General features: G+C 36.4%; 1 protein-coding gene across 1 annotated transcript in view; it reads left to right on the top strand.

The window, feature by feature from the left end:
* The window catches only part of Nmd3 (NMD3 ribosome export adaptor), a 31,737-nt gene extending 7,144 nt beyond the window's left edge, over window positions 1–24,593 (top strand). Inside the window, exons 6-16 of the mRNA XM_027391781.2 lie at window positions 1,844–1,972; window positions 2,381–2,471; window positions 13,066–13,144; window positions 14,182–14,278; window positions 17,607–17,724; window positions 19,158–19,303; window positions 19,647–19,759; window positions 21,121–21,193; window positions 22,389–22,495; window positions 23,849–23,919; window positions 24,316–24,593. Of these exons, the coding sequence (XP_027247582.1) occupies window positions 1,844–1,972; window positions 2,381–2,471; window positions 13,066–13,144; window positions 14,182–14,278; window positions 17,607–17,724; window positions 19,158–19,303; window positions 19,647–19,759; window positions 21,121–21,193; window positions 22,389–22,495; window positions 23,849–23,919; window positions 24,316–24,446 (1,155 nt within the window). The 3' untranslated portion in view covers window positions 24,447–24,593. The remainder of the gene's footprint in view (window positions 1–1,843; window positions 1,973–2,380; window positions 2,472–13,065; window positions 13,145–14,181; window positions 14,279–17,606; window positions 17,725–19,157; window positions 19,304–19,646; window positions 19,760–21,120; window positions 21,194–22,388; window positions 22,496–23,848; window positions 23,920–24,315) is intronic.
* Window positions 24,594–24,879: the final 286 nt, after the last annotated feature.

The raw sequence follows: 24,879 nt of genomic DNA, 5'->3' as shown, positions 1-24,879 counted from the left end.
TGGTTAAAATACCAGGAGTGGGAATGAGAGTCTAGTGTTAAATTATCTTATAGACTAAATGGCTTAAAAGGTAGAGTGCAATTTAAATTTTGTTGTTTTGTTTTTTGCTTTTTGCGTTTTGTTTTTCGAGACAGGGTTTCTCTATTGCTTTGGAGCCTGTCCTGGAACTTTTGTTCTGTAGTCCAGGCTAGCCTCAAACTCACAGAGATCCATCTGCCTCTGCCTCCCAAGTGCTGGGATTAAAGACGTGCACCACCAACACCCGGCTTTCTTTTGTTATTTTTTAATCATCTGACATGATCTCTATGATCATGACTATCATCATTAGTAGCTACCATTACTCAAAATTAGTGGGTTCCATAGTCTCTTTAAAGGTTTTGTTTTTGTTTTAAGATATATACTAGGCTGGCCTGGAACTCACAGAGATCCTCCTGACTTTGCCTCTGAGTCCTGGCATTAAAGGTGGTGTGTACCACCATGCCCAACTCTCAGTTTTTTTTCTCAGTCATATGTTGTTGGTGCCTGTAATTCCAGGGCTGCTAGTCTAGTTCTACACATGACACTCTCTCAAAACGAAACAAACAACAGAACTGGAAAGATGGCTCAGGTGTTGAGAACACTTTCTGCTCTTCCAGAAGACCTGAGTTCAGTCTCTGGCACCCACATTGGGCACCTTTCAACCACTTGTAATTCCAGTTCCAGGAGATCTAACTCTCATTTCTGGCTTCCATGACTACCTCCACTCATGTGCACATCCATACACAGTTCAAAAATTAAAGCTATTTTAAAAACAAAAATAATTTTAAAACATTACCAAAGACAGTGATTCTCAAACTTGGCTGATTATCATATTTCACAGAATCAGAATCTCTGAATAGATTTATTTGTTTATTATTTTCCTGAAGCACTGGAGATCAAGCCGAGGGTTTCAAGTGAGCCAGGCGAGCTCTCTATTATTAAACTTATGTATACCTGTAGACTGTATTTAAAAAGCTTCCCAGGTGATGTTTGATTGTTTCTGGAGAATTTCCTTTTTAATGTTCTAAAAGTGAATTCTTTGTGTGTCACACACACAGGTACACATGCATATGTACACAGCATGTACATGTGTATATAACTTTAAAAATATTTTTTTTTTAGATTCAGTTCTCAAACTCAGTATATTGCCATGGATGACCTTGAATATTTGATATCCTGCTTCTACTTTGAAAGTCCTGGATTATAGTTGTATGCCAGCATGCTGGCTTTATGTGGCAGTGGGAATCAAATCCAAGGCTTTAAGTGTGACAGATAAGCACTCCCCCAGTGAAGCCACATCTGTACTCCAATAAAAGATTATGTTCACTACCACTTTTTCTAGAGGTAAACTTAAAATCGTAATCTAATCTTTAGAATTCAACATGTGTACCTTTTTTTTTTTTTTTTTTTTGGTTTTTTTCAAGACAGGGTTTCTCTGTAGCTTTGGAGCCTATCCTGGCACTTGCTCTGGAGACCAGGCTGACCAGGCTCGAACTCACAATTCGCCTACCTCTGCCTCCCTAGTGCTGGGATTAAAGGCGTGTGCCACCAACGCCCGGCATGTGTACCTTTCTTAAACTAGTATAACTTACCACTGGGGTAAGTAGCTCAGTGACAGAGTACTTGGCCCATATTCAATCCTTGTTTGTGCCCTTCCCTCTCCCAAAATAGGTAGCATAGCTTAGTTTTATAATCTTAACTTTTAACTGGTGTCCTTAATGCAGTCATAGAAAAAAGTTTTAAATTACTTAATTTTTTTAAAATAAAACATAAACTTTGGAACAGAACTGTAAGAGTGAAGGAATGTAATTGCTTTGTTTTCCAGGTGATGAATGGTGCTATCCTTCAGCAGGTGTTTGTGGTAGATTATGTTGTTCAGTCCCAAATGTGTGGAGATTGCCATAGAGTTGAAGCTAAGGATTTCTGGAAGGCTGTGATTCAAGTCAGGCAGAAGGTACTGAAAACAGTGAATCCTGTGTCTTTTTGTTTGTTTGTTTTTGGTTTTTCAAGACAGGGTTTCTCTGTGTAGCTTTGGAGCCTATCCTGGCACTTCTCTGTAGACCAGCCTGGCCTTGAACTCACAGAGATCTGTCTGCCTCTGCCTGAATCCTGCATCTTGAACTTTTCATTGGCCATTGTAAATAGCTGATAAAAATCTAATCTGTTCCCTTTCCAAGTCCTTTATGTATAACAAGAATCTAGGTCTCTGTAACATTCAACTCTGGGAATATCTTGTTAATTTTTAAAGGATGTTTTTTGTTTGAAAAAAATGTTCTATATTTGTAGATGATATATGTGTACTATATGTATCAGTGCTCTCTTGGCATGTGATTTATTGATTGTATAATGCATGGTTATTTAGACTCTGCACAAGAAAACGTTCTACTATCTGGAACAATTGATTCTGAAATATGGAATGCATCAGAATACACTTCGTATCAAAGAGATTCATGGTGAGTTCAAATTTAAAAGGATTTGAAACTATCAAAGTTTTCTTTCAGTTATTCTAAATAATCTTATCTTTCTGAAAGTTGAAGCAGTTGTAGAAATTCTTTAAAAAATGCATGTGCATATATGTGCATGTGTAAAAAGAAAGTGAACTTGATTTTCTGTCTTCATTGTCCAGTATGGTAATGACTTTCGACATATGGCTAGTATTTGAAATGTGGCTACTATAATTTAGGAATTGAATTTTGAATTTTCTTCTGTTAGCTGATAACTAAAGTCCCATGTCATTAGTGACTACTCTGAATAGCACAGATCTAGAACTGTTTTTCTTTTTTTTTTTTTTTCCCAGTGGTGATGTCCCTTTGCCCCATTCATTCATTAAGCATTTGGTTTGTAATAGATGCCATTCTCCATTCTTGAAATATAATGATAATTAATATTAACTATTGCCCTCTGTGTTGTTCATCTTAAAGAATAAGCCAGTGACTCCATTAATGTAATGTAAAGTGCTGCAATAAGAAACTCACTAAAAACTTGTTTCATATTGGACAGATTGCTCTGATTGGAAGATTTCTTAAGTTCTTTTGTACTTTTTCTCTGTATTTTTTGTACTGAGAGGTATTTGTGGTGAATAGAATTCAATATAAACAAGAGTGATGAATAGTGAAATGTCTAAATAGTTTTAAAACTTAAAAAATTTCGTAGTAGTTTATAAGTTCTGCCTCAGAGTTTGTTTTTTGTTTGGTGTGGTTTCTTTGATGGTAGTAGGGATTAGCATCTGGGTTTTACATGACTGCCCCTGAGTGACAGTGCAGGCCCATAACATTCACTATAGATACAGTATACTTGCATATATTTGATAGAGATGCCATAGTTCTGGAATTAATAATTTAGAATATAAATATTTTAAAGCAAACACAAGACTTCTGCTAGTAATAGGTTTTGGTTGGTGCTTGTTATTGTTAGACAAGAGTTGTTTTTCTAAGGCAGATTTACTAGTGACTGTTGTTGAAGAAATGACCAAATTCCTTAAATGAGAAAATAGTATCGGTTATGTGAAAACTTAATCTAGGCCTCTAAGGTTGAGCATATTACTGGTAGGCATAGGTTTGTCTACATCATGAAACAGTTTAGTGATACCTTGTCTTTGTTAGGATTTCAATTGCTCTGAAGGGACACTGTGACCACAGCAACTGTTTTTTTTTTTAATTTTTATTTTACTTTATTAGTTCAAATTAGGAACAAACTTGCTTCAGATGTCAATTCCTTCTCCCTCTCCCTCTCCCTCCCCCCCAACATACCACCTGCCCCTAGCCATCTCTTCTCCACTCCCCAGGCAGGGTAAGGCCCTCAAAAGGGGCTCCCCAAAGTCTACCACATCATCCTGGGCCAGGCCTAGGCCCTTCCCCATGTGTCCAGGTCAAGAGAGCATCCCTTCATATGGGATGGGTCTCAAAATCCCTTCTTTTTTTTTTGTTTTTGAAGACCTTACATATATACAGTGTGTTACCCCTGTACAACTGGAAAAAAATTAAGTTCAACATTTCTAGAACAATATGGCTGTTAATTTTTGTACAATGCCAACTGAAAGCAGTAAACTGGGATACTTTTTTCCAAAGTTGACACAGCTAAAGTTTCCAAAAATTCAAATTATATGTGTGTGTGTGTGTGTATTTATATTTATATTTATATTTATATTGAAAGACCAATAATGGCAGTATGTTATGCATCAATAGCAACAATGGCTTTTCCAGGTTCTGCAGTCATTTGAACAAAATTGTAGAGACATCCAGCACTCTCCATTTAAAAAAAAAAAAAGTAAAAAACAAAATCCCAGAAAAACAGCACAGTTCTGTTACCCTTGTGGTACCTGGCACCATTTTTTTTTTTTTAAATTAGCTTCTCAGTCATCATCTGGAAGGAAACCATTCTGAGCAACATCATTAAAAACAGCTCTGATAAAGCACGGTCACTACTATGTATCATAAAGCAGGTCAACATATGAGTGAGTACATATCATGTTTGTCTTATTGTGATTGGGTTACCTTGCTCAGAATGGTTTCTTCAAGTTCCATTCATTTTCCTGCAAATTTCAAGATTCTATTGTTTTTTTCCGCTGAGTAGTACTCCATTGTGTCAATGTACCACATTTTCTGTATTCATTCTTCAGTTGAGGGGCATCTAGATTGCTTCCAGTTTCTGGCTATTACAAACAATGCTGCTATGAACATGGTTGAACAGATGTCCTTGTTATATGAATGTGCTTCTTTGGGGTATATGCCTAAGAATGGAATTGCTGGATCTTGTGGTAGACTCATTCCCATTTTCTTGAGGAGTCGCCATACTGATTACCAAAGTGACTGTACAAGTTGACACTCCTACCCGCAGTGGAGGAGTGTTCCTCTTTCTCCACATCCTCTCCAGCATAAACTGTCATTGGTATTTTTGATTTTAGCCATTCTGACAGGAGTAAGATGGTATCTCAGAGTTGTTTTGATTTGCATTTCCCTGATGGCTAAGGATGTTGAACACTTTCTTATGTGTCTTTCAGCCATTTTAGATTCCTCTATTGAGAATTGTCTATTTAGTTCTGTACCCCACTTTTTAATTGGATTGTTTGGTGTTTTCGAGACTAGCTTCTTGAGTTCTTTGTATATTTTGGAGATCAGCCCTCTGTCAGATGGGGGGTTGGTGAATATCTTTTCCCAGTCTGTGGGCTGTCATTTTGTCTTGCTGACTATGTCATTTGCCTTACAGAAGCTACTCAGTTTCAGGAGGTCCCATTTATCAATTGTTGATCTCAGTGTCTGTGCTACTGGTATTATGTTCACGAAGCGGTCTCCTGTACCAATTAATTCAAGGGTATTTCCCACTTTATCTTCTAGTAGGTTCAGTGTGGCTGGGTTTATGTTGAGGTCTTTGGTCCATTTTGACTTAATTTTTTTACAGGGCGAAAGGCTTGGGTCTATCTGTAGTTTTCTACATGTTTGCATCCATTTATGCCAGCGCCATTTGTTATAGATGTTCCCTTTGTTCCAGCATATATATTTGGATTGTTTGTCAAAAATCAGGTGTTCGTAGGTGTGTGGGTTAATTTCAGGGTTTTCAGCTCTATTCCATTGGTCTACCTGTCTATTTTTGTGCCAATACCAAGCTGTTTTCAGGACTATAGCTCTGTAATAGAGCTTAAAGTTAGGGATGGTGATGCCTCCAGAAGTTCCTCTATTGTACAGAGTTGTTTTGGCTATCCTGGGTCTTTTGTTTCTCCCTATAAAGTTGAGAATTGTTCTTTCAAGGTCAGTGAAGAAATGTTTTGGGATTTTGATGGGGATTGCATTGAATCTGTAGATTGCTTTTGGCAAGGTTTCCATTTTTACTATGTTGATGCTGCCTATCCAAGAGCATGGGAGATCTTTCCATTTTCTGGTATCTTCTTTAATTTCTTTCTTTAGAGACTCAAAATTCTTATAGTACAGGTCTTTCACTTTTTTGGTTAGTGTTACTCCAAGGTATTTTATGTTGTTTGTGGCAATTGTAGAGGGTGATGGTTCTCTGATTTCTTTATCCACCAATGTGTCATCGGTATATAGTAGGACTACAGATTTTTTTGAGTTAATCTTGTATCCTGCCACTTTGCTGAAGGTGTTTATCAGCTGTAGGAGTTCCCTGGTAGAGTTTTTTGGGTCCCTCGTGTCGACTAGCATATCATCTGCAAATAGTGAAAGTCTGACTTCTTTCCCATTTGTATTCCCTTGATCTCCTTTTGTTGTCTTATTGCTATATCAAGAACTTCAAGGACAATATTGAAGAGGTATGGAGAGAGTGGACAGCCTTGTCTTGTCCCTGATTTTAGGGGAATTGCGTTGAGTTTCTCTCCATTTAATTTGATGTTGGCTGTAGGCTTGCTGTATATTGCTTTTATTATGTTGAGGTATGTTCCTATTACCCCTGATTTCTCCGGGACCTTTATCATGAAGGGATGTTGGATTTTGTCAAAGGCTTTTTCGGCATCTAGTGAGATGATCATGTGATTTTTTTTTTTTTTCCTCAGTCTGTTTATATGGTGGTTTACATTGATGGATTTCGTATGTTGAACCATCCTTGTATCCCTGGGATGAAGCCTACTTGATCGGGATGGATGATTTCTCTGATGTGCTCTTGGATTTGATTTGCCAATATTTTATTAAGAATTTTTGCATCAATGTTCATGAGGGATATTGGTGTGTAGTTCTCTTTCTTAGTTGTGTCTTTGTGTGGCTTGGGTATCAAAGTTATTGTTGCCTCATAAAAAGAGTTTGGTAATGACCCTTCTGCTTCTATTGTGTGGAATACTTTGAGGAGAATTGGTATTAGCTGTACTTTGAATTTCTGGTAGAATTCTGCACTGAAGCCATCTGGCCCTGCGCTGTTTTGGTTGGGAGACTTCTAATGGCTGCTTCAATTTCATTAGATGTTATAGGTCTATTTAAGTTGCTTATCTGTTCTTGATTTAATTTTGGAAAATGAAATCTGTCCAGAAAATTGTCCATTTCCTTTAGATTTTCAAATTTTGAGGAAGATAGGTTTTCAAAGTATGACCTGATGATTCTCTGGATTTCCTCTGTGTCTGTGGTTATGACCCCCTTTTCATTCCTGATTTTAGTAATTTGCATGTTCACTCTCTGCTGTTTGGTAAATTTGGATAAAGGTTTGTCTATCTTGTTGATTTTCTTGAAGAACCAACTTTTTGTTATATTAATTCTTTGTATTGTTCTCCTAGTTTCCATTTTATTAATTTCAGCCCTCAATTTGATTATTTCCTGGCGTCTGCTTCTCGGGTGTATTGGCTTCTTTGTCTTCTAAAGGTTTCAGTTGTGCTGTTAATTCTCTAATGTGATTATTTTCCTGTTTCTTCACGTGGGCATTTGGCGCTATAAACTTTCCTCTTAGCACTGCTTTCAGAGTATCCCATAGGTTTGGATATGTTGTGTCCGAATTCTCATTGAATTCTAGGAAATCTTTAATTTCTTTTTTTATTTCTTCCTGGACCCATGAATTGTGCAATTGGGTGTTACTTAATTTCCATGAGTTTGTAGGTTTTCTGTAGTTCTTGTTGTTGTTGAATTCTAATTTTAAATAAAGCATGGTGGTCTGATAAGACACAGGGGGTTATTTCAATTTTTTTGTACTTGTTGAGGTTTGCTATGTTGCCAAGTATGTGGTCGATTTTAGAGAAGGTTTCATGTGGCGCTGAGAAGTAAATTGTTTTGTATTTGGGTGGAATGTTCTATAGATATCTGTTAAGTCCAATTACGCCATAACTTCTCTTAGTTCTTTTGTTTCTTTGTTAAGTTTTTGTCTGGTGTTCCTGTCCAGTGGTGAGAGTGGGGTGTTGAAATCTCCCACTATAAGTGTGTGCGGTTTTATGTGTGATTTGAATTTTAGTAAAGTTTCTTTTACAAATGTGGATGCCTTTGTATTTGGGGCATAAATGTTCAGAATTGAGACTTCATCCTGATGGATTTCTCCTGTGATGAGTAGGAAATGACCTTCTTCATCTCTTTTGACTGATTTTAGTTTAAAGTCCAATTAATTGGATATTAGGATTGCTACCCCTGCTTGTTTCTTGGGTCCATTTGATTGGAAGATCTTTCCCCAACCTTTAATTCTTAGGTACCATCTGTCTTTGAGGTTGAGATGAGTTTTTTGTATGCAGCAGAAGGAAGGATTCTGTCTTCTTATCCATTCTGCTAATCTGTGTCTTTATAGGAGAGTTAAGACCATTAATGTTGATGGATATTAATGATCAATGATTATTGTTCATTCTTGTTTGTTTTTGATTTGGTGATGGTGTTGAAATTATGTTTGGGATTCTATCCCTTTTTTCTTTTGACTGTTGGTAAACTGGGATTATCTATTGCCTATGTTTTTCTGGTTGTAGTTAACTCCCTGGGTTGCAGTTTACCTTTCAGTACTTTCTGTAGGGCTGGATTGGTGGATATGTATTGTTTGAATCTGGTTTTGTCATGGAATATCTTGTTTTCTCCATCTCTAATGATTGAAAGCTTTGCTGGGTATAGTAGTCTGGGCTGGCATCCATGGTCTCTTAGTGTAGGTAGAATATCCATCCAGGACCTTCTGACTTTCAGAGTTTCCAAGGAAAAGTCAGGTGTGATTCTGATAGGTTTGCCTTTATAGGTTACTTGACCTTTTTCCTTTGCTGCTCTTAATATTTTCTCTTTGTTGTGTATGCTTGAGTCAGATGACTCTGAGCAGCGATGATGAACCAGAACCGGAAACAGTTCCTGGCCTACCTGGGCCTGTGGATGGAGGCCTGGCTGCCTCTGGGTTTTCAGTGTTTGTAACCCACCACCGCCGAACTGAGTCTGGCGCATTGGTCTCTTGCATCAGATGACTCTGAGCAGCCCCATGGCAACTCTTACATTTAAAAAAAAAAGTGCATTTAATTGGGCTAGCTTACTATTCAGAGGTTTAATCCATTGTTATGGTGGGAAGCACAGTGGCTTGCAGGCAGGTATGGTGCTGGAGAGATAGCTGGAATTTCTATATCTGGATTGTCAGGCAGGAGCAAGAGAATGACAGTTGGCCTGGCTTGAGCATCTGAAATCCCAAAGACCTCTCCCAGTGATACACTTCTTCGAACAAGGGCACAACTCCTTAAGTGCCATTCCCTATGACCCTGTGGGGGCCATTTTCATCCAAACCACCACATTTGTGTATAAGGTTCCTTTATTGGCTAATCCCTCGACAAAGTGTGCTGAGTAATGCCTGATAAAGAAACTCAAAGCTGGGTGTGGTGTTACATGCCTATCTAGAATCTCAGTATTTGGAAGTTGGAGGCTGGAGGAGCTAGAGTTTGAAGGTTGTCCTTGATAAAAGCTTGCCTGAGCAACATGAGAGTCTGTTTTTATTGGTTTGCTTTGTTTTTAAGTTGTATGAGGCGAGGAACACATTCATATCTAACTAGAAATTATCCCCACAGAATGTTTTGTTGACAAAAGACTGGATACATTTTACAAATTACTGTCAAACCCCAATGCTGCAGGTTTAACAACCCTTCATCCAGCTAAAGTCTTTTTTCATTACTAAGTTTTGACTTAAATGAGTGTTTTACTTAGCTTGTATATTAGTAACTTAAATAAAAATGTAATTGGAACTGGAGAGATGACTCAGCAGGTAAGAGTGCTAGTTGGTCTTTTAGAGGACTGGAGCTTGGTTTCAAGCACCCATTTTCAGTGGTTCAAAATCCACCCGTAATCCAGCTCCGGGAAATCTAATGCCTTCTTTGTCCTATAGGCAGGCACCTTGCATATGTGTATATAAACACACACACACACATTAATAGAAACAAAATGTGTATGTAAAAATAATTTTAAAAATTAAGGACTTTTCCCACACTTTACCTTATCCATCTGTCTGTCATATCTAGAGATAGTATATAATTCCTTAAAACAAAATATACTCCTTAAAACAATAGTTGCTCTCATGTAGTGCTCCATGACTGATACACATTTAACACATTGGAAGACGTCCAGCAACAGTGCATATAGTTCCACTTAATTATTTTTAATTGTTGTCTGATAGTCTTTAGTTAGTGGATATATAAATTGTTTTTTTTAGTGGACTTACATTTATTTTTTGCTGTTGAAAACAGCACTGAATAATTATCCTTATGTTTGTCTTTGTGCATATGTAGTGGTTTTTCTTGAATTGATTTAAAGAATTAGAATTACTGGACAAGAGAATCCAAATATGTGGTGATATATTGTTATGATCTAATAAAGCCACTGAAGATCAGAATGCAAAGCTAGCCACAGCCATAGAAGCCTGAGATGGTGGCATACACCTTTAATCCCAGGACTCAGGAGACAGAGGCAGATGGATCTCTGTGAGTTCAAGGTCACCCAGGGCTACGTGAGAGTGAATCAGTCTAAAAGAGAAACAGAGCTCATACCTTTAATCCCAGTACTAAAGAGGTATATAAGATAGGAACAGGGCATTCAGTATTCAGTCTTCTGGAAATTAGTCTGTAACCACATTAAGGTCAGGATCCCTCCTCCAGCCTTGATAGAGGTAAGAGCTCTCTGGTTGCTTGGCTGCTTTGCTTTTCCGATCTTCAGCTTGAACCCCTGATCTACCTCTGGGTTTGTATTATTCCTGCTACAAAATATAAATTTTGATATCCCATAGTAGTGCTAGTATACTTTTCCCTGCACTAGTAAGCTTTCATTTTTCCAGACACTTACTGGTAATGATTAAGAACTGTATTGGCCTTTCTAAATGGCATATTGTTTTAATTTGTACTTCTTGATTAGTATGAGGGATAACAGTTTTCTTATGCATCTTAATCATTTGTTTCTAATGTAAGTCATCTGTTAGTTATCCTTCACTCATGTATCTATCTTGTCTAGTTTTGTATGTATTTTTAGGATGTTGGTTACCTTCTAGTGCTAAGAATAATATTTGTTGAAGCTACATCTTCTTTTCCTTTTCTCATGCTTTTTAAATTAAAAAAAATTGTATGTTACAACTCCTCTCAGATACTGCCTTCCAACTTCATGCTCTTTCTCTCTCAGAAAAAAAAACCAAAACAAAAAAAAAACTAACCTCTTACCCCTCCACCCCCTCAAAACACATTAAAAAAAACATGGATTCCATGTAACCTAGGCTGTCCTTGGACTTTCAGTGTTCCTGCCTCATTCTTAGTACTGGGATTTTGTATGAGCAGCTGTTGAGGATGTGCTGGTGTGTGTATGTACATACATATACATACATACATACATACATACATACATACATACATACATACTTAAATGTGTTTCTGAACTTTTTGTCCAATTTTGCTTATCAGTTGCATTAGCAATGGGGAAAATTACAAAATTTTTCTTCATTTTCTTCAGTGCTCATTAACTCTATGCTTTTGAAGAACTTGTCCATTAAGCCATTTAGTGAGGTATCTCCTGGGCATAAGTAATTTCATTTCCCTTTAAGACATTGATCTATTTCAGCTAGTTCTCAAGAATCATTTTCATTGCACTATTTATGTATTTAATTTTATTTGTTGTGGCATATGTCATGCCATGTGTGGAAGTTAGGGAACATCTATCATCTTTAAGCCATCTCATGAGCTCTGTCTCTGAGTCTGTATTTAAAAACAGAAGTCTGAGTTATATGGAAAATTTATGTTGGTGGTTATGTTTGCAAAATGGCCACAGTGTATGTGGCTGTGGTCTTTACATTCCTGACAGGAGTGTTGAAAAGTTCCAGATTCTCTTTTAGTTACTGACTATCTTGGTAGACGGAAGCCTGTAGTGGTATTTTACTATGGCTTTAATTTCCATTTCACTAAGGACTATTGATATGAAGCGTATTCTACATATAAATCTCTTACTCCCTTTGTGATTTGCAGCGTTTTCTATAGGACTATAGCCTGTCTCTTCCTTTTCTTAATGTTGTCCTTTCTATTGCAAACATTAACTTTTTTTAACTTTTTAAAATTTATTTATTTTATATGTATGAATGTTTTGCCTGCATGTATATAAGTAATAGCTCACAAAGCTGGGAACCAGGAACATACTACACATAGCCTGCAGGCAGCTCAACAGGTTGAAGAATGTCCTTTTTTAGTGACTCATTTGGTCTAAAACTCTTCTAGGCAGCTGGTCTGATCTCAGAGTCTTGTTTGCAGCTTAGCTCTGCTTACTGTGGCAGGCAGGGCTCTAGTGAATCTGGGTAGTTTAGGGACTTTGTGAAGCTATTTTGAGTTGTTTACCTTCTGCTAAGTATCCCTGCAGGATGGAATGTTTCAGTCTCTAGGAAACTGTATACAACACCATCTAATCATTTTTTTTCATTTATCTACTGTGCATTTCATTAGTCAATTTAATTAAGGTCATAAACATAGCCTATTTTTTATATGCTTTATAACTTTAATTCATAGTTAGTTGTTAACTCTTTAATTGGTACGAAGTGCCTAAATTCATCTTTTATCTGTTAAGTTCTTTTGATTAAATGTAATAGCCTATTTCTGCAATCTCAAGTTTACATGAACTTAGTTTTATGCTAGTCCCATACTGTTTTAATTTCATGCAAGTCTTGTGAATTTGCTCATTTCCCTCAATATTGCTATGGCTATTATGGGTAACTTTAATCCTTATTTAGGTATCTCATAAATATTTCTTAGCAGTAGATTTGCTTTTGACTATTCCTTTGTTGATAGTGTTAAATGATATTGCACTGGCATAGATAATGTGGTCTAGTGACTGCTTTGTTCGGTCTAGGTATGTAACTTTTTTTCATGTGTGTTAATCTAGGTGGACTCTGTCATCATCTTGGTAGATTGTTCTATTTATTACATAAAATATTCTCCCCCTTTTCTCTCTTGGCCTTGAATTTTGTTCTTGTGAATTAATGTGAATTTTGTTTTCATTTGTTAACTTTTACCAGATTTTTGTCTGCCTTTTTTTGCCAAACAGGTCTTAATTGATATCCCCAATCTGACTATAATATTTTTAATAATATATCTTGCCTATGGGTTTAATTTGTAATCATGTTAGAGGAAAACCTTGTTTTTCAGAACCAATTTTATTATTTTTTTAGATGGTCTGGATTTCTACTATTCTTCAAAACAACATGCTCAGAAGATGGTAGAGTTTCTTCAGGGTACAGTTCCCTGTAGGTATGTTGTAAACCTAAATGTGTAAGTCCATGGATCTGGGAATAGGACATACATAGGTCACATCTGTTCTTTAGGCTTAGATAACATATTTTGTTAAAATTAAATTTTAGCATCACTGTTTAAACAATCATGAAACATTGAGTTATCCATTTTATATTAGCCAATGAGTGCTGAAGACTCTTTTGATAGCCCCATAATAATAAGCACTGTAATGCTGAATCATAGAACATGGATAGAAGAACTAGGACTTCAGGATGGGAGAAGTTTTCATAAGCTGAGTTTATATTGAAAGCTGAGATTAGTAGGAACAAAGACCTGGGAGGTGGATTAGTGTGGCTTAGAGTGTAGTCATTCTCATGAAGGTTTGAAATACAAGTGGATAAAATTAGTCTTTTCTCTGTGTTCTAGTTTTGTGTCTGTTGCTGTGATAAAGGGTTTGTTAGGTTTACAGTTGTTTCAGTTCATCATCATGGGTAAGTCAAGTCAATGAGTCACATCACATCCAAGAGCAGAGAGAAATGGATGTGGACATGCCCACCCACTTGTTTGTTAGTTCTCAGCTAGATTTCTCTATTCTAAAACAATTCAGGACCCTCTGCCTAGGGCAGTGGTGCTCAACCTTCCTAATGCTGTGACCCTTTAATACAGTTCCTCATGTTGTGGTGACCCCAAATTTCATTGCTATTCATTACTGTTTTGCTATTATGAATTGTAATGTAAATATCTGATAGGCAGGACCCACAGACTGAGAACTGCTGTCTTAGGGAATGTGCTACTGTGAGGCTGGTTCTTCCCACACCAATTTAGTTAATTCAGACAGTCCCCCATAGACATGTTCATAGCCAACCCAGTCCTTCTCAATACTAAGACAGTCCTTCTCAGGTGATTCTAGGTTATGTCAAGTTGGCAGTAAAGCTAACCACACCATCAGGAAGCTGTTTGAAGACAGTGGACTTTGATTTGATGAAAGTTGATGTCCCCAACTTTATACAAGGAAGGACTTGTCCCTTTCATTAATACTATTATTTTTTTAACAGATACAAAGCATCACAAAGATTGATCTCCCAAGACATCCATAGTAACACATACAATTACAAGAGCACTTTTTCTGTGGAAATTGTTCCAATATGCAAGGTACCTCTCTTCATATAATTAATGGCTGTAAGAGAATAGTAATTAATTGGCTATATATAATTTATTGCTCCTGGTTTCCTACTGGCTAAAAGTAAGAATGACTTCCCTTAAATGATTTCTGACATGCTCAGCTTTGTTAAAAAGGTTTAAAATACGTGTTTATAACTATGAATTGGAATGTTCTTCATTTTGGTGTACTATGAGGAAAAGATTGGGCTAGGGTGATGGCTCAGCCTTTTTAACGTGCTTGCCATGCAAGCTTGATAACTCGAGTTGGATCTCTGGTACCCATGTAAAGGTAGGAGAGAACCAGTTCCACGTAGTTGTCCTCTGATTCAACATGTACACCTTCATGAACATGCATGCACACATATACACAGACAAATAATAAAATTATAATAAATTGATTGTAAAAGTTTATAATACACTTTTATTAAAAATTGGAGTCTTAGTGGACATACACTAATTTCATAAAACTTTCATTTATAAGAAATGGTAGTTAAAAAGATCAATGAGCCTCTTTGGAATATGTGTGGGTAAGAGTTTTGTATATGTACACGTGAGTGCATGTATATATAGATGTGTACATATGGAGGCCAGAAGTCAGTTTTAGGTGTCTTCATCAATGGCTGTCCATTTTATTTTTTGAGATAGTTTCTCACTGTACCTGGAACCAACTGATTAGCTGGCTAATGAGCCACTGGACTTTGCTTGTCTCTACTTCCCTATTTCAGGCGTATAAGCTTTTTTACCTGAGTGCTGAGAATCAGCTTGTGCTATCTTTCTAGCCTGGCCAACAGGATTTTGGCTTACAGTATTAAAGGAAATGAGATCCTAGAATCATCTTTGCTTGTAAACATAATTTCAGTAAAACATTTAAAACATACATTATCATTTCATTTAAATGTACTAAGATCAAACTTTAAAAAAAGACAAATGATTGAATTCCAATAACTAGCCGGGTGTTGTAGTACATGTCTTTAATCTCTGCATTTGTGAGGCAGAGGTAGGCAGATCTCTTGAGTTTTAAGGCCAGGACAGCCAGAGCTACATAGTGAGACCCTTCTCAAAAAAACAACCAAAAAATTTCAACAGATAGTAATAACAGTTGTACTGGGCTGGGGATGTAGCTCAGTTGATAGAGTGTTTGCCTAGGTGCTTGAAGCCATGGGTTCAGTCTGTATAACCATATAAAATCAGATGTGTTGGCACACACCTACAGTTAAAGGTCATTTTCAGCTACAAATAAAGTTTCACGAAAGCCTATATGATACTATCTCAAACAAGAAAGGAAAGGTTTTACTAACGAAGAGCTCTTTACCATGTAGAAACTTGTGTTTATATTAAATCACTAAAAAATTATCAATATTATAATTTATGGTGGCCTTTCTACATTAAGCTGATATTTATATACTTCAGTATCTTTCACTTAGATTTATGTCTTACGTAAGATGATGATATTGAAACTTAGAAAGGTTAGATAGATGACTTAATGTAACCACAAGTGATGAAACTACTCTCTGTACCTAGGTCTGTGACTAGAGCTTTTGAAGTTGTTAACACTGAATTATATACCAATACAAAACCAGGGATGAAATGACAGCCTAAAATATGGTTGGCAGGCTTCCCCTAACAATATTTCTGTTATGTTTTGTGCTTTCAGTCCATCTCTCCAGTAGAACTGTTCAACTCCAGTGTTGACAAGGGTATCCATAGATGTTAATATGTAAGCAAATGACCATAGCTGTGTTCTAGCTAAAAGTAGTTATTTTGAGTACCACTTTTTGCCAGTCCTCATGAAAAACAATAAAAGCCTTGAGTAATATAAATTTAGGTATGACAGCATAATTAGGCCTGGTGTATTAAATAAAATGAAGGGCTGTAGTTGTCTTGTGGTATCTATAGATAATTAGGATTCCCTGTAGACAACAAACTCCAGAGATATACAAATCTCTCATAAAATTGTGTAGTATATGTTACTCATTAATAGATTACTTAAACTTAATATAGTATGTGTGCTATGTAAATGGTTCTTATTTCAGCTCTAATTTTAGGGAATGAAAACAAAAAGATTCCACCTGTCCAGTTTAGGTGCAGTGCTTAAAAAAATATTTCTGATCCACAGTTGGATGAGCTAGAGGGTATGGAACACATGGACATAGAAAGCTGATTATGTGTTTGTTTGTCTTTGGGAGCTCCTGAGTTCAAAACCAAAAGTTGGAATAGGTGTTAATGAATAGTGACCCCTCCCCCCCCACTGGAAAAGCCTGTGAATGTGCTCAGATAACAGCTTTATGTATTGGGGAAGGGCCTAGGCCTGGCCCAAGATGATGTGGTAGACTTTGGGGAGCCTCTTTTGAGGGCCTTACCCTGCCTGGGGAGTGGAAGGGGGATGGCTAGGGGCAGGTGGGATGTTTCGGGGGAGGGAGAGGGAGAAGGGATTGACATCTGAAGCCAGCTTGTTCCTAATTTGAACTAATAAAATAAAATAAAATAAAATAAACAGCTTTATGTATGACCCACATTCTTTTTTAAATTTTATTTGGTTGCTTATTTTTTGAGATAAGGTCTTACTCTTAAATCCTGGATGGACTGGAACTCAGATATTCTCTGCCTTTGCTCCCAAGTGTGGGATTAGAGGTGTACACCACCATGCCCAGCCATTTGTATCTTTTAATAAAGTTAAGAAATGAATGAGTAACATTGTTGGTTAATACAGTATCTTCCATTGTACATGTAGATGTGACTTTTTCAGTCATTCAGTCTTTAATTACATGCTCAGTGATATAGCTGTTTTAGAGAAATGTATTTTCCCATTGAAATTTGGTTTTATGGAGATCAAAAGAAGTCTGTCACAAGGAGATTTAGACGGTTACTCTATGGTTTGATTAGTGTATACACTATATTATCAATACAGATACAATGACAAGCAAGTATGTTACAATTAAATTGAAATGAATTTAACAAACATGGATTGGAAGGCTGATTATAAATTTTAAAATTATAAAGATGATTCTTAAAGGATATTTCAGTTAAGACAAATGGGCCCATCTTAAGAATGTGGAGAGTGTTTCCATTTCTCTAAGGTAGAGACTCTTATCTGCAGGTCCTTTATTGGCCCAAGACTGAAGTATAATGCTGTGGAGCCAGGCATGGTAGCATCCTATAGGCTGAATCATGAGGCTTGATAATTCTAGACCAGCCCATACATACATTCAGACAGACTGTTTTGCTTGGGCAAGAACAATTTTGCCAGGTTTATTAATGAGTGTTAAAGGCTGCTAACTTAGAATTTGCCTTGTTTTAGATGTTACTTCTTTTTGCCTAGGACAATGTTGTCTGCCTGTCACCAAAATTGGCGCAGAGTCTTGGAAATATGAGCCAGATTTGTATTTGTATTCGAGTAACTAGTGCCATCCATCTCATAGACCCAAATACCCTACAAGGTAAGCTTTGGAACTAGGTTTACTTTAACAGTTGTTCTCTATAGTAAATAGTAATCACTCGTGGTCATTGTTTATTCCCCCACCCTCTTTTTTTTTTTTTTTTTTTTTGAGACAGGGTCTCCTGTAGCCTAAGCTGCCCTTGAGCTCTACATGTAGTCAAGGGTGACTTTCAGTCCCTTACCCTCTTTCCTCCACCTCTCCAGTACTGGGATCAGAGAAATGTGCCTTGAAATATGCCACTAGAGATTGAACCCAAGGCTTGATGGATTCTAGGCAAGCATTCTTCTAAGTGAGCTACATCCCTAGTCCCAAGTGTCATTCTTGATAATGTTATTTTGGAAGACTTAAGATTAGTACTTAAAAATACTGGAATTATAAAGCTTTTTGTTACTCTATTTCTCTTTTAAAGAAACAGTTCTGTGAACTTTTAGGTATTTCAGTTTTATTCCATTCATTTTTCTAACAACTTTCTGATTCGTATAATTTTGGTGACTAAGTCTTTTGCCAGATGTATGTGCTCATGTGTGAGAATCATACCTAGAGCCCTGTGCCTGCTAGGAAGAGATTCTGCTGCAAAACTGTATGTCTAGCCTGTTTTTAACAAGTATTTTAAATTTTGGGATATTTGAGCTGTGAGCCAATGAAACACCTAGTTTAAGAATTTTAACTTTTCATCATTTTTTTTTGTTTTTTGTTTTTTTGTTTTTTTGTTTTTTCGAGACAGGGTTTCTCTGTGGCTTTGGAGGCTGTACTGGAACTAGCTCTTGTAGACCAGGCTAGTCTCGAACTCACAGAGATTCACCTGCCTCTGCCTCCAAGTTCTGGGATTAAAGACGTGCGCCACCAATGCCCAGCTTTTTTTTTTTTTCATGATTTTTTAAGGGTCATTTTTAGTGTATTTTTATATAAATCATTTTTTTTAAAGGAAGACTGCATAGTGATAGAAGTCTTGGTATTTGTCTCCTCTATCTTTTTCTTAACTTATTAGTTTTCTGTTATTTCTGATACTTTTCAGAAACTCATTGATTATATTATTATCAGCTAAGGTCTATTTGCAGTAATAGGGTAGGTGGGCATTCTTATCTTTCAGATAAAAGTAGGCTTTATGGCTTATAACTTAAGAGCTATGATGACCAATTAGTTTCTACAGTCAAATGTCATCACGTGAAATCACCATAAAACTGACTGAATTTGTTCAGTGGCATTCTGCTTACAACATCTAAGTGAGATGTAAATATTTTTGACTCCCAGTATTTCCCCTTGTGCCATGGGACATTTAGGACTCATGTTTGGAAGTAAGTGATAACTTAAAGTGGCTTGACTTCTGTTCCTGTTGGCCGGATATTTCCTGCTTGTTACATACATCTTTCTGGTTAACATGTTTAATGACTCAAAAATTTGTTAGTTATCATGATTTTTATGCTTTTTCTTAGTTGCAGATATTGATGGAAACACATTCTGGAGTCATCCTTTCAATAGTTTATGCCATCCTAAACAGCTTGAAGAGTTTATTGTGATGGAATGCAGCATAGTCAGGGATCTGAAAAGAAGTGCGGGGGCTGGAATCATATCAAAAAAGGTAAACAGCATCTATACATTCTTGCTTGTTGAAAAAACTGTTGGTTTTCAGTTGTTGGTAATAATAAAATGTGGAGTCCAGATAAAGGAAAACACCATGTTGCATGTTTGTATTTTCATTGAGCGATGTTTGTGTTTTATACAAGTTTTTATGGTTTCCTTTTAAGTCATTTTATCTATTCCTGATTTGTTAGTTTGTTAGATTTGATTGTTTTAGAATTCTGGCAGTTCTAAATGAGAAAAAGGTATATTAAATGAGAAAAAAAGTCAGTATTATATTTAATTTTTAAATGAAACGATTCTTGAGTTGTTCTGTTATTGAATCTTTTTTCTTTTCTGTTAAGCACACCCTTGGGGAAGTCTGGATCCAGAAGACATCTGAAATGAATACAGATAAACAGTATTTTTGTCGAACTCACTTGGGACATCTTTTAAATCCTGGAGACCTGGTGCTGGGGTTTGTTTTATTTTGTTGTATTTTAACTTGCCCGATAGCATTACAAGTTTTCTTCAGGAGCCAATAAATATTTAAACTTGTTAATTTCAAAAAAGATTTAAGAGTTCTTAAGCACCTACTAGCTTATTTTATTATTGATAACTGTAAAACCATGTATTGGACAGAAAGCCAATAGCTGTTCCATTTGGGCCATCATCTGAAAGAGACATTTATTCAAAGATTTTGGTAATTAAACACTGAATTTATATAGTTTGATGGATATTTATAGATTTTTAGTGGTAGTGGGTTGTTTAATGGCTGTGAAAGTACTTTACTTTTTGGAAATAGGGGCCAAAGAGGTGGCTCAGAGGTTGTGTGTACTGCTCTTTCAGAGGACCCAAGTTCAGTTCCCAGTCCTCATATCAGGCAGGTGACAAGTATTAGTAGCTCCAGTTTTAAGGGATCTGACACTTCTGACTTCTAGGCATTTGCATGCATATAGTGTACATAAATGTATGTAGGCACATACATATACACATAATTAATAAATTAAAAAAGCAACAGCCCTATATGCCAGACAGTGCCCATAAAGTAAATAACAGTCTCTGCATCTGAGCTCATCAGTGTGCTCTAGACATGGGCTTTGCCCCCAGTTAAAGTTGCATTTACAACAGAATGCAAGATTGTTGCTTATTTTATAAACTACGCAGACTCATTTAGTTGCATCCTGAAATTAAGGCTGCTGTGTCAGTCTGTCCGGCTTTTTTTAACAAGTATGTGAAAAAGAGGTCCCACGGTGGACAGTTAAAAACTTAACAGTGCAATATGTTCCTGTTTTACATAGCGTATTTCACAACTTACTTATTTTAATTTTTAAAAATTTAAAATTTTATGTTCATCTTTTGCTTGCATGAGTGTATGTGCCTGGTACCCACAGAGGCTGGGATCCTGTGGAACTGGGGTTAAAATAGTTGTGAGCTGTCATGTGAGTGCTTCTGGAAGAGCAGCCAGTGCTCTTAACCACTGAGCCATCTTTTCAGCCCAAAATTTCAAAACTTAAAATGGAGAGCATACAAAATCTTTTACTTAGAAAGATAGATGTGAGCTGGGAATTGGTGGCGCACGCCTTTAATCCCAGCACTCAGGAGGCAGAGGCAGGCGGAGCTCTGTGAGTTCGAGGCCAGCCTGGTATCCAGAGTGAGTGCCCGGATAGGCTCCAAAGTTACACAGAGAAACCTTGTCTCGAAAAACCAAAAAAAAAAAAAAAAAAAAAAGGAAAGATAGATGTGTATGTGTGTGTATACATATAGAGATGCTATATATAAGGATTAAGGATTATATACAAAGGATACTCATTAAACTTTTAACTATTTACATTTCAGATTTGATTTGGCCAACTGTAATTTAAATGATGAACATGTCAACAAAATGAACTCAGATAGAGTTCCAGATGTGGTAAGGCTTTAGGGTTTTTTTGTTGTTATAATTTTTTCAGTGTTATAGAGGGTTGATGTAATTCTGAGGATATATTCAGGGCATCCCCACCTCCAATAATCAAATTTTCATTTTCTTAGCAAACACTTGATACTGCTGACCTGGTTGGTGGCATAGGCTTACAATTTCAGGGATGCAGGGGGCTGAGCTGGGAGAATCACAAGTTCAAGACCTACCTGGGTTAGAGAGTGAGTTTAAGTGAATTTAAGATTGTATTGGGAAACTTAATGAGACCCTGTTTCAATAAAACAAAAATGGACAGAAGACTGGGGATATTACTTGGTGACAAAGTATTTGCCTAGTATGTGTAAAGCTCTGCTTCAGTCCCCCAGCACTGCCAAACAAAACTCAAAATACTGTTGATAGAGTGAAAATATGTTTGTACCTGGAAATGATGACTTTTAAAATTTATTCAGACTAAATCTGATATTAGGTTCAGCTCATTTTATGTATTTTCTCCAAAGGATATTTAGAAATAAGACCATTATTTAGTATTAAATACAAATTAGAACTGAAAATAATCTTAGTATCAACTCATGAAGAAAGACTTTTACTTGTGAAGTCTATAGAGTAATAACCTTCATAAATAGCAGTGGATGAAGGATGATACTCCTACTCCTACTTGCTTAATCTTTTTAGAATAAACTTGAATTTAGCCGGGCATTGGTGGTGCACACCTTTAATCCCAGCACTCGTGAGGCAGAGGCAGGCGGATCTCTGTGAGTTCGAGGCCAGCCTGTTCTCCAGAGCGAGTGCCAGGATAGGCTCCAAAGCTACACAGAGAAACCCTGTCTTGAAAAACAAGCAAACAAAAAAAAATTTGTAAGTGCTTATGTCCATCTGTAATGTTTCAAAGTACTGTATGAGTGGTGACTGAAAATTAAAGTTTAAGGAAAAACAGTGTAAATTTTTGGCATTAAAAATTTAACATTTAGTCATTTGAAATTTTCGCAGTTGTATAAATAATGCTCAAATGCATCCTCATTAATACATGGTAAAGGTTTTAAAAGTCCTCTTGACACTGCCTGTTGATCTCCACACCTTTCTTCTGAAGTGTAACTACCACCATCAGTTCGACTCCCTGGCATGCCTAAGTTTTAAATTTTTTCCCTACTGTGTGTCTCTTGTCCTGTAACTGCAGATATTTCTGTTACAGGTGTTAATTAAGAAGAGCTATGACCGTACCAAACGCCAGCGCCGTAGAAACTGGAAACTAAAAGAACTTGCAAGAGACAGGGAAGACATGGATACAGATGACGAAAGGTCCTGCTTTCCTTTATTAAACCTTAAAAGTTATTTCAAGGGAAATCCTTAGAAATTAGTCTTACATTGTCAAGAAATTGCTATTATCCAATAGATCTTTACACTCAAAATTAACTTTGGATTAGAAAGTTATGAATGGAATCTACATAAGAGAATTGATAAAAGAATGTAATGACAGCTCAGAAATTATTTCCTGGGTTATTGTCTTTTACAGGTTTGTTATAAATAATTTAGTTTAAAAGATCAATTGTAATGAATATTACCATGTGGATGTTACAAATTGACATTAGATATTACTCAGATAACTTAAGTAAAGTAAAAATAGTGTTTTCTAAAAGTGTTTATTGAATGAATTTAAGATGTGACCTTAATTCTTAATTCTTTCTTTTCTTTTTTTTGGGGGGGGTATTTTTATTTATCTTTACGTGTATGAGTGTTTGCATGTGCATACAGTCTCCATGGAGGCCAGAAGAAGGTGTGAGATCCCCTAGGACTAGAGTTAGAGATGGTTGTGAGCCATAATATCAGTGCTGGGTAGTGAACATGGGTCCTCTGGAGGCCCAGCCACTAGCCTTAACTGCTGAGCCATCTCTTCAGCCTGTGTGACCTTAATTATTGATGATGGTAAAAAACATTGAGAAAAATGAAGACTTTATATTATTGGGAAGTAATGGCATGTCATAAAGTAATATCTATATATCTATATATCTATATAGATTTATATAGATATATAGATATATATATATCATGTTAAACTGTTTAGAAGTACATACTTGACTATTTCATCTGTAATCTTAGCCTGGAGCTTATGGCTCAGCAACTAAAGGCTCTTGTGTGCAAGCTCTGTGACCAGAATTCCAGCCCCTAGAGCCAACATAAAAACTGAAGGAGAGAACTGACTCAACGCTGTCCTCTGGGCTGGAAAGATGCTTCCTGTTCTTTCAGAGGACCTAAATTCAGTTCCCAGCACTCACATGGGGTGGCTCTAACTCCAGAGCATCCAGTTCCCTCTTCTGGCCTCTGTGGGTCCCCTCACACTTCTGGCATATAGTCACACAGATATACACATACAGACTCACACATAAATAAAAATAAATCATTTAAACAAAACAGAACACCTCAAATTAACGGTAGTGTTAAAAGGTTATATATTTGCTTGTCTGTAAGAATTGGCATGTTTGGATAGAATGAAGGTGAGGTATCTTCATTGTCTTGCATTTAATATCACCTTAATATTCATCAGTTATATAATATTGCAAGGAAATTTGTTTTCCAGCCTGCCTACTTATTAGCATCTATTGACCTTTGTATGATAATACTTGAGAAGGTGCTCAAAGTTTCTTTTTCTTGTAGGCAATATCAAGATTTCCTTGAAGATCTTGAAGAAGATGAGGCAATTAGAAAAAATGTCAACATTTATAGAGGTTGGTGCTTTAGGTGTCTTAAAGTCATGTTGTAGATAGTATCTTTGAGGATATTTAGGATTTTTAAACTTTACTTTCCATAAGTGACTTTTATTTGTCTTATAAACTACTGTAGTCAGGCTTTTACCTATATAAGGAGCAGTAAAATTTACTAAATATTATTTGCTGTATACATATGATGCAGTTGTTATCCCAGCCTCATTCCTTATGTTGCTAGCTCTTTAATTTGCTACTTTATTCAGTAAGTATTTGAAAGCGTGCTGTATGTAAGAGCTGAGAGCTTGTACTACAGCATGGTTAGTTAGTTCATTAGTTAGTTAAGTACTGATGATGGTAGGGGTGGTTGTTTGTGCATTTCTGTATTTTTATATGTGAAATATCTCTCGGCTTCCTTAGATTCCACCGTCCCTGTGGAAAGTGATACAGATGATGAAGGAGCACCTCGAATTAGTCTGGCCGAGATGCTTGAAGACCTTCATATTTCTCAAGATGCCACAGGTGAAGAAGGTGCATCAATGATGTCATGAGTCATGTTATATGCTGTTCGCATATCTGTGACCTCAGGAAGTCAGCAAAATAACCTTTATTGTATAGTACATGTATTTCCTTATATTTTGAGATGAGAAATTTGGCCTTAAACTTGAATAAATGACTATTTTGATTGTTCACTTAAAGTGTTGAAAGGTTTCATAATTTGATAGTTAGAAATAAGAGATTAGATGGCAATCATTTTATTTCTGCATAGAATTAGTGTCCTTACCCCTTTTCTCCCTTCCTGGGAGTAAGCCCAAGGCCTGTGCTTGCAAAGTTGGTGTCTTATCATCAAGCTACAACTTTAACTCTACAAAAAAACTTTTAATTGACAGTTATTTTAATTTTTATTTCAATAGAATGTGTTTAAAATATCTATAGATTTGTAGGGAACACAGACTAATTTTATAGGTTAAATAGCAATTTGTT

The sequence above is a fragment of the Cricetulus griseus genome (genome assembly GCF_003668045.3).
Source record: "Cricetulus griseus strain 17A/GY chromosome 1 unlocalized genomic scaffold, alternate assembly CriGri-PICRH-1.0 chr1_0, whole genome shotgun sequence".
In the NCBI taxonomy this organism is placed as follows: domain Eukaryota; kingdom Metazoa; phylum Chordata; class Mammalia; order Rodentia; family Cricetidae; genus Cricetulus; species Cricetulus griseus.
This window is presented reverse-complemented; position numbering and strand designations above follow the sequence as displayed.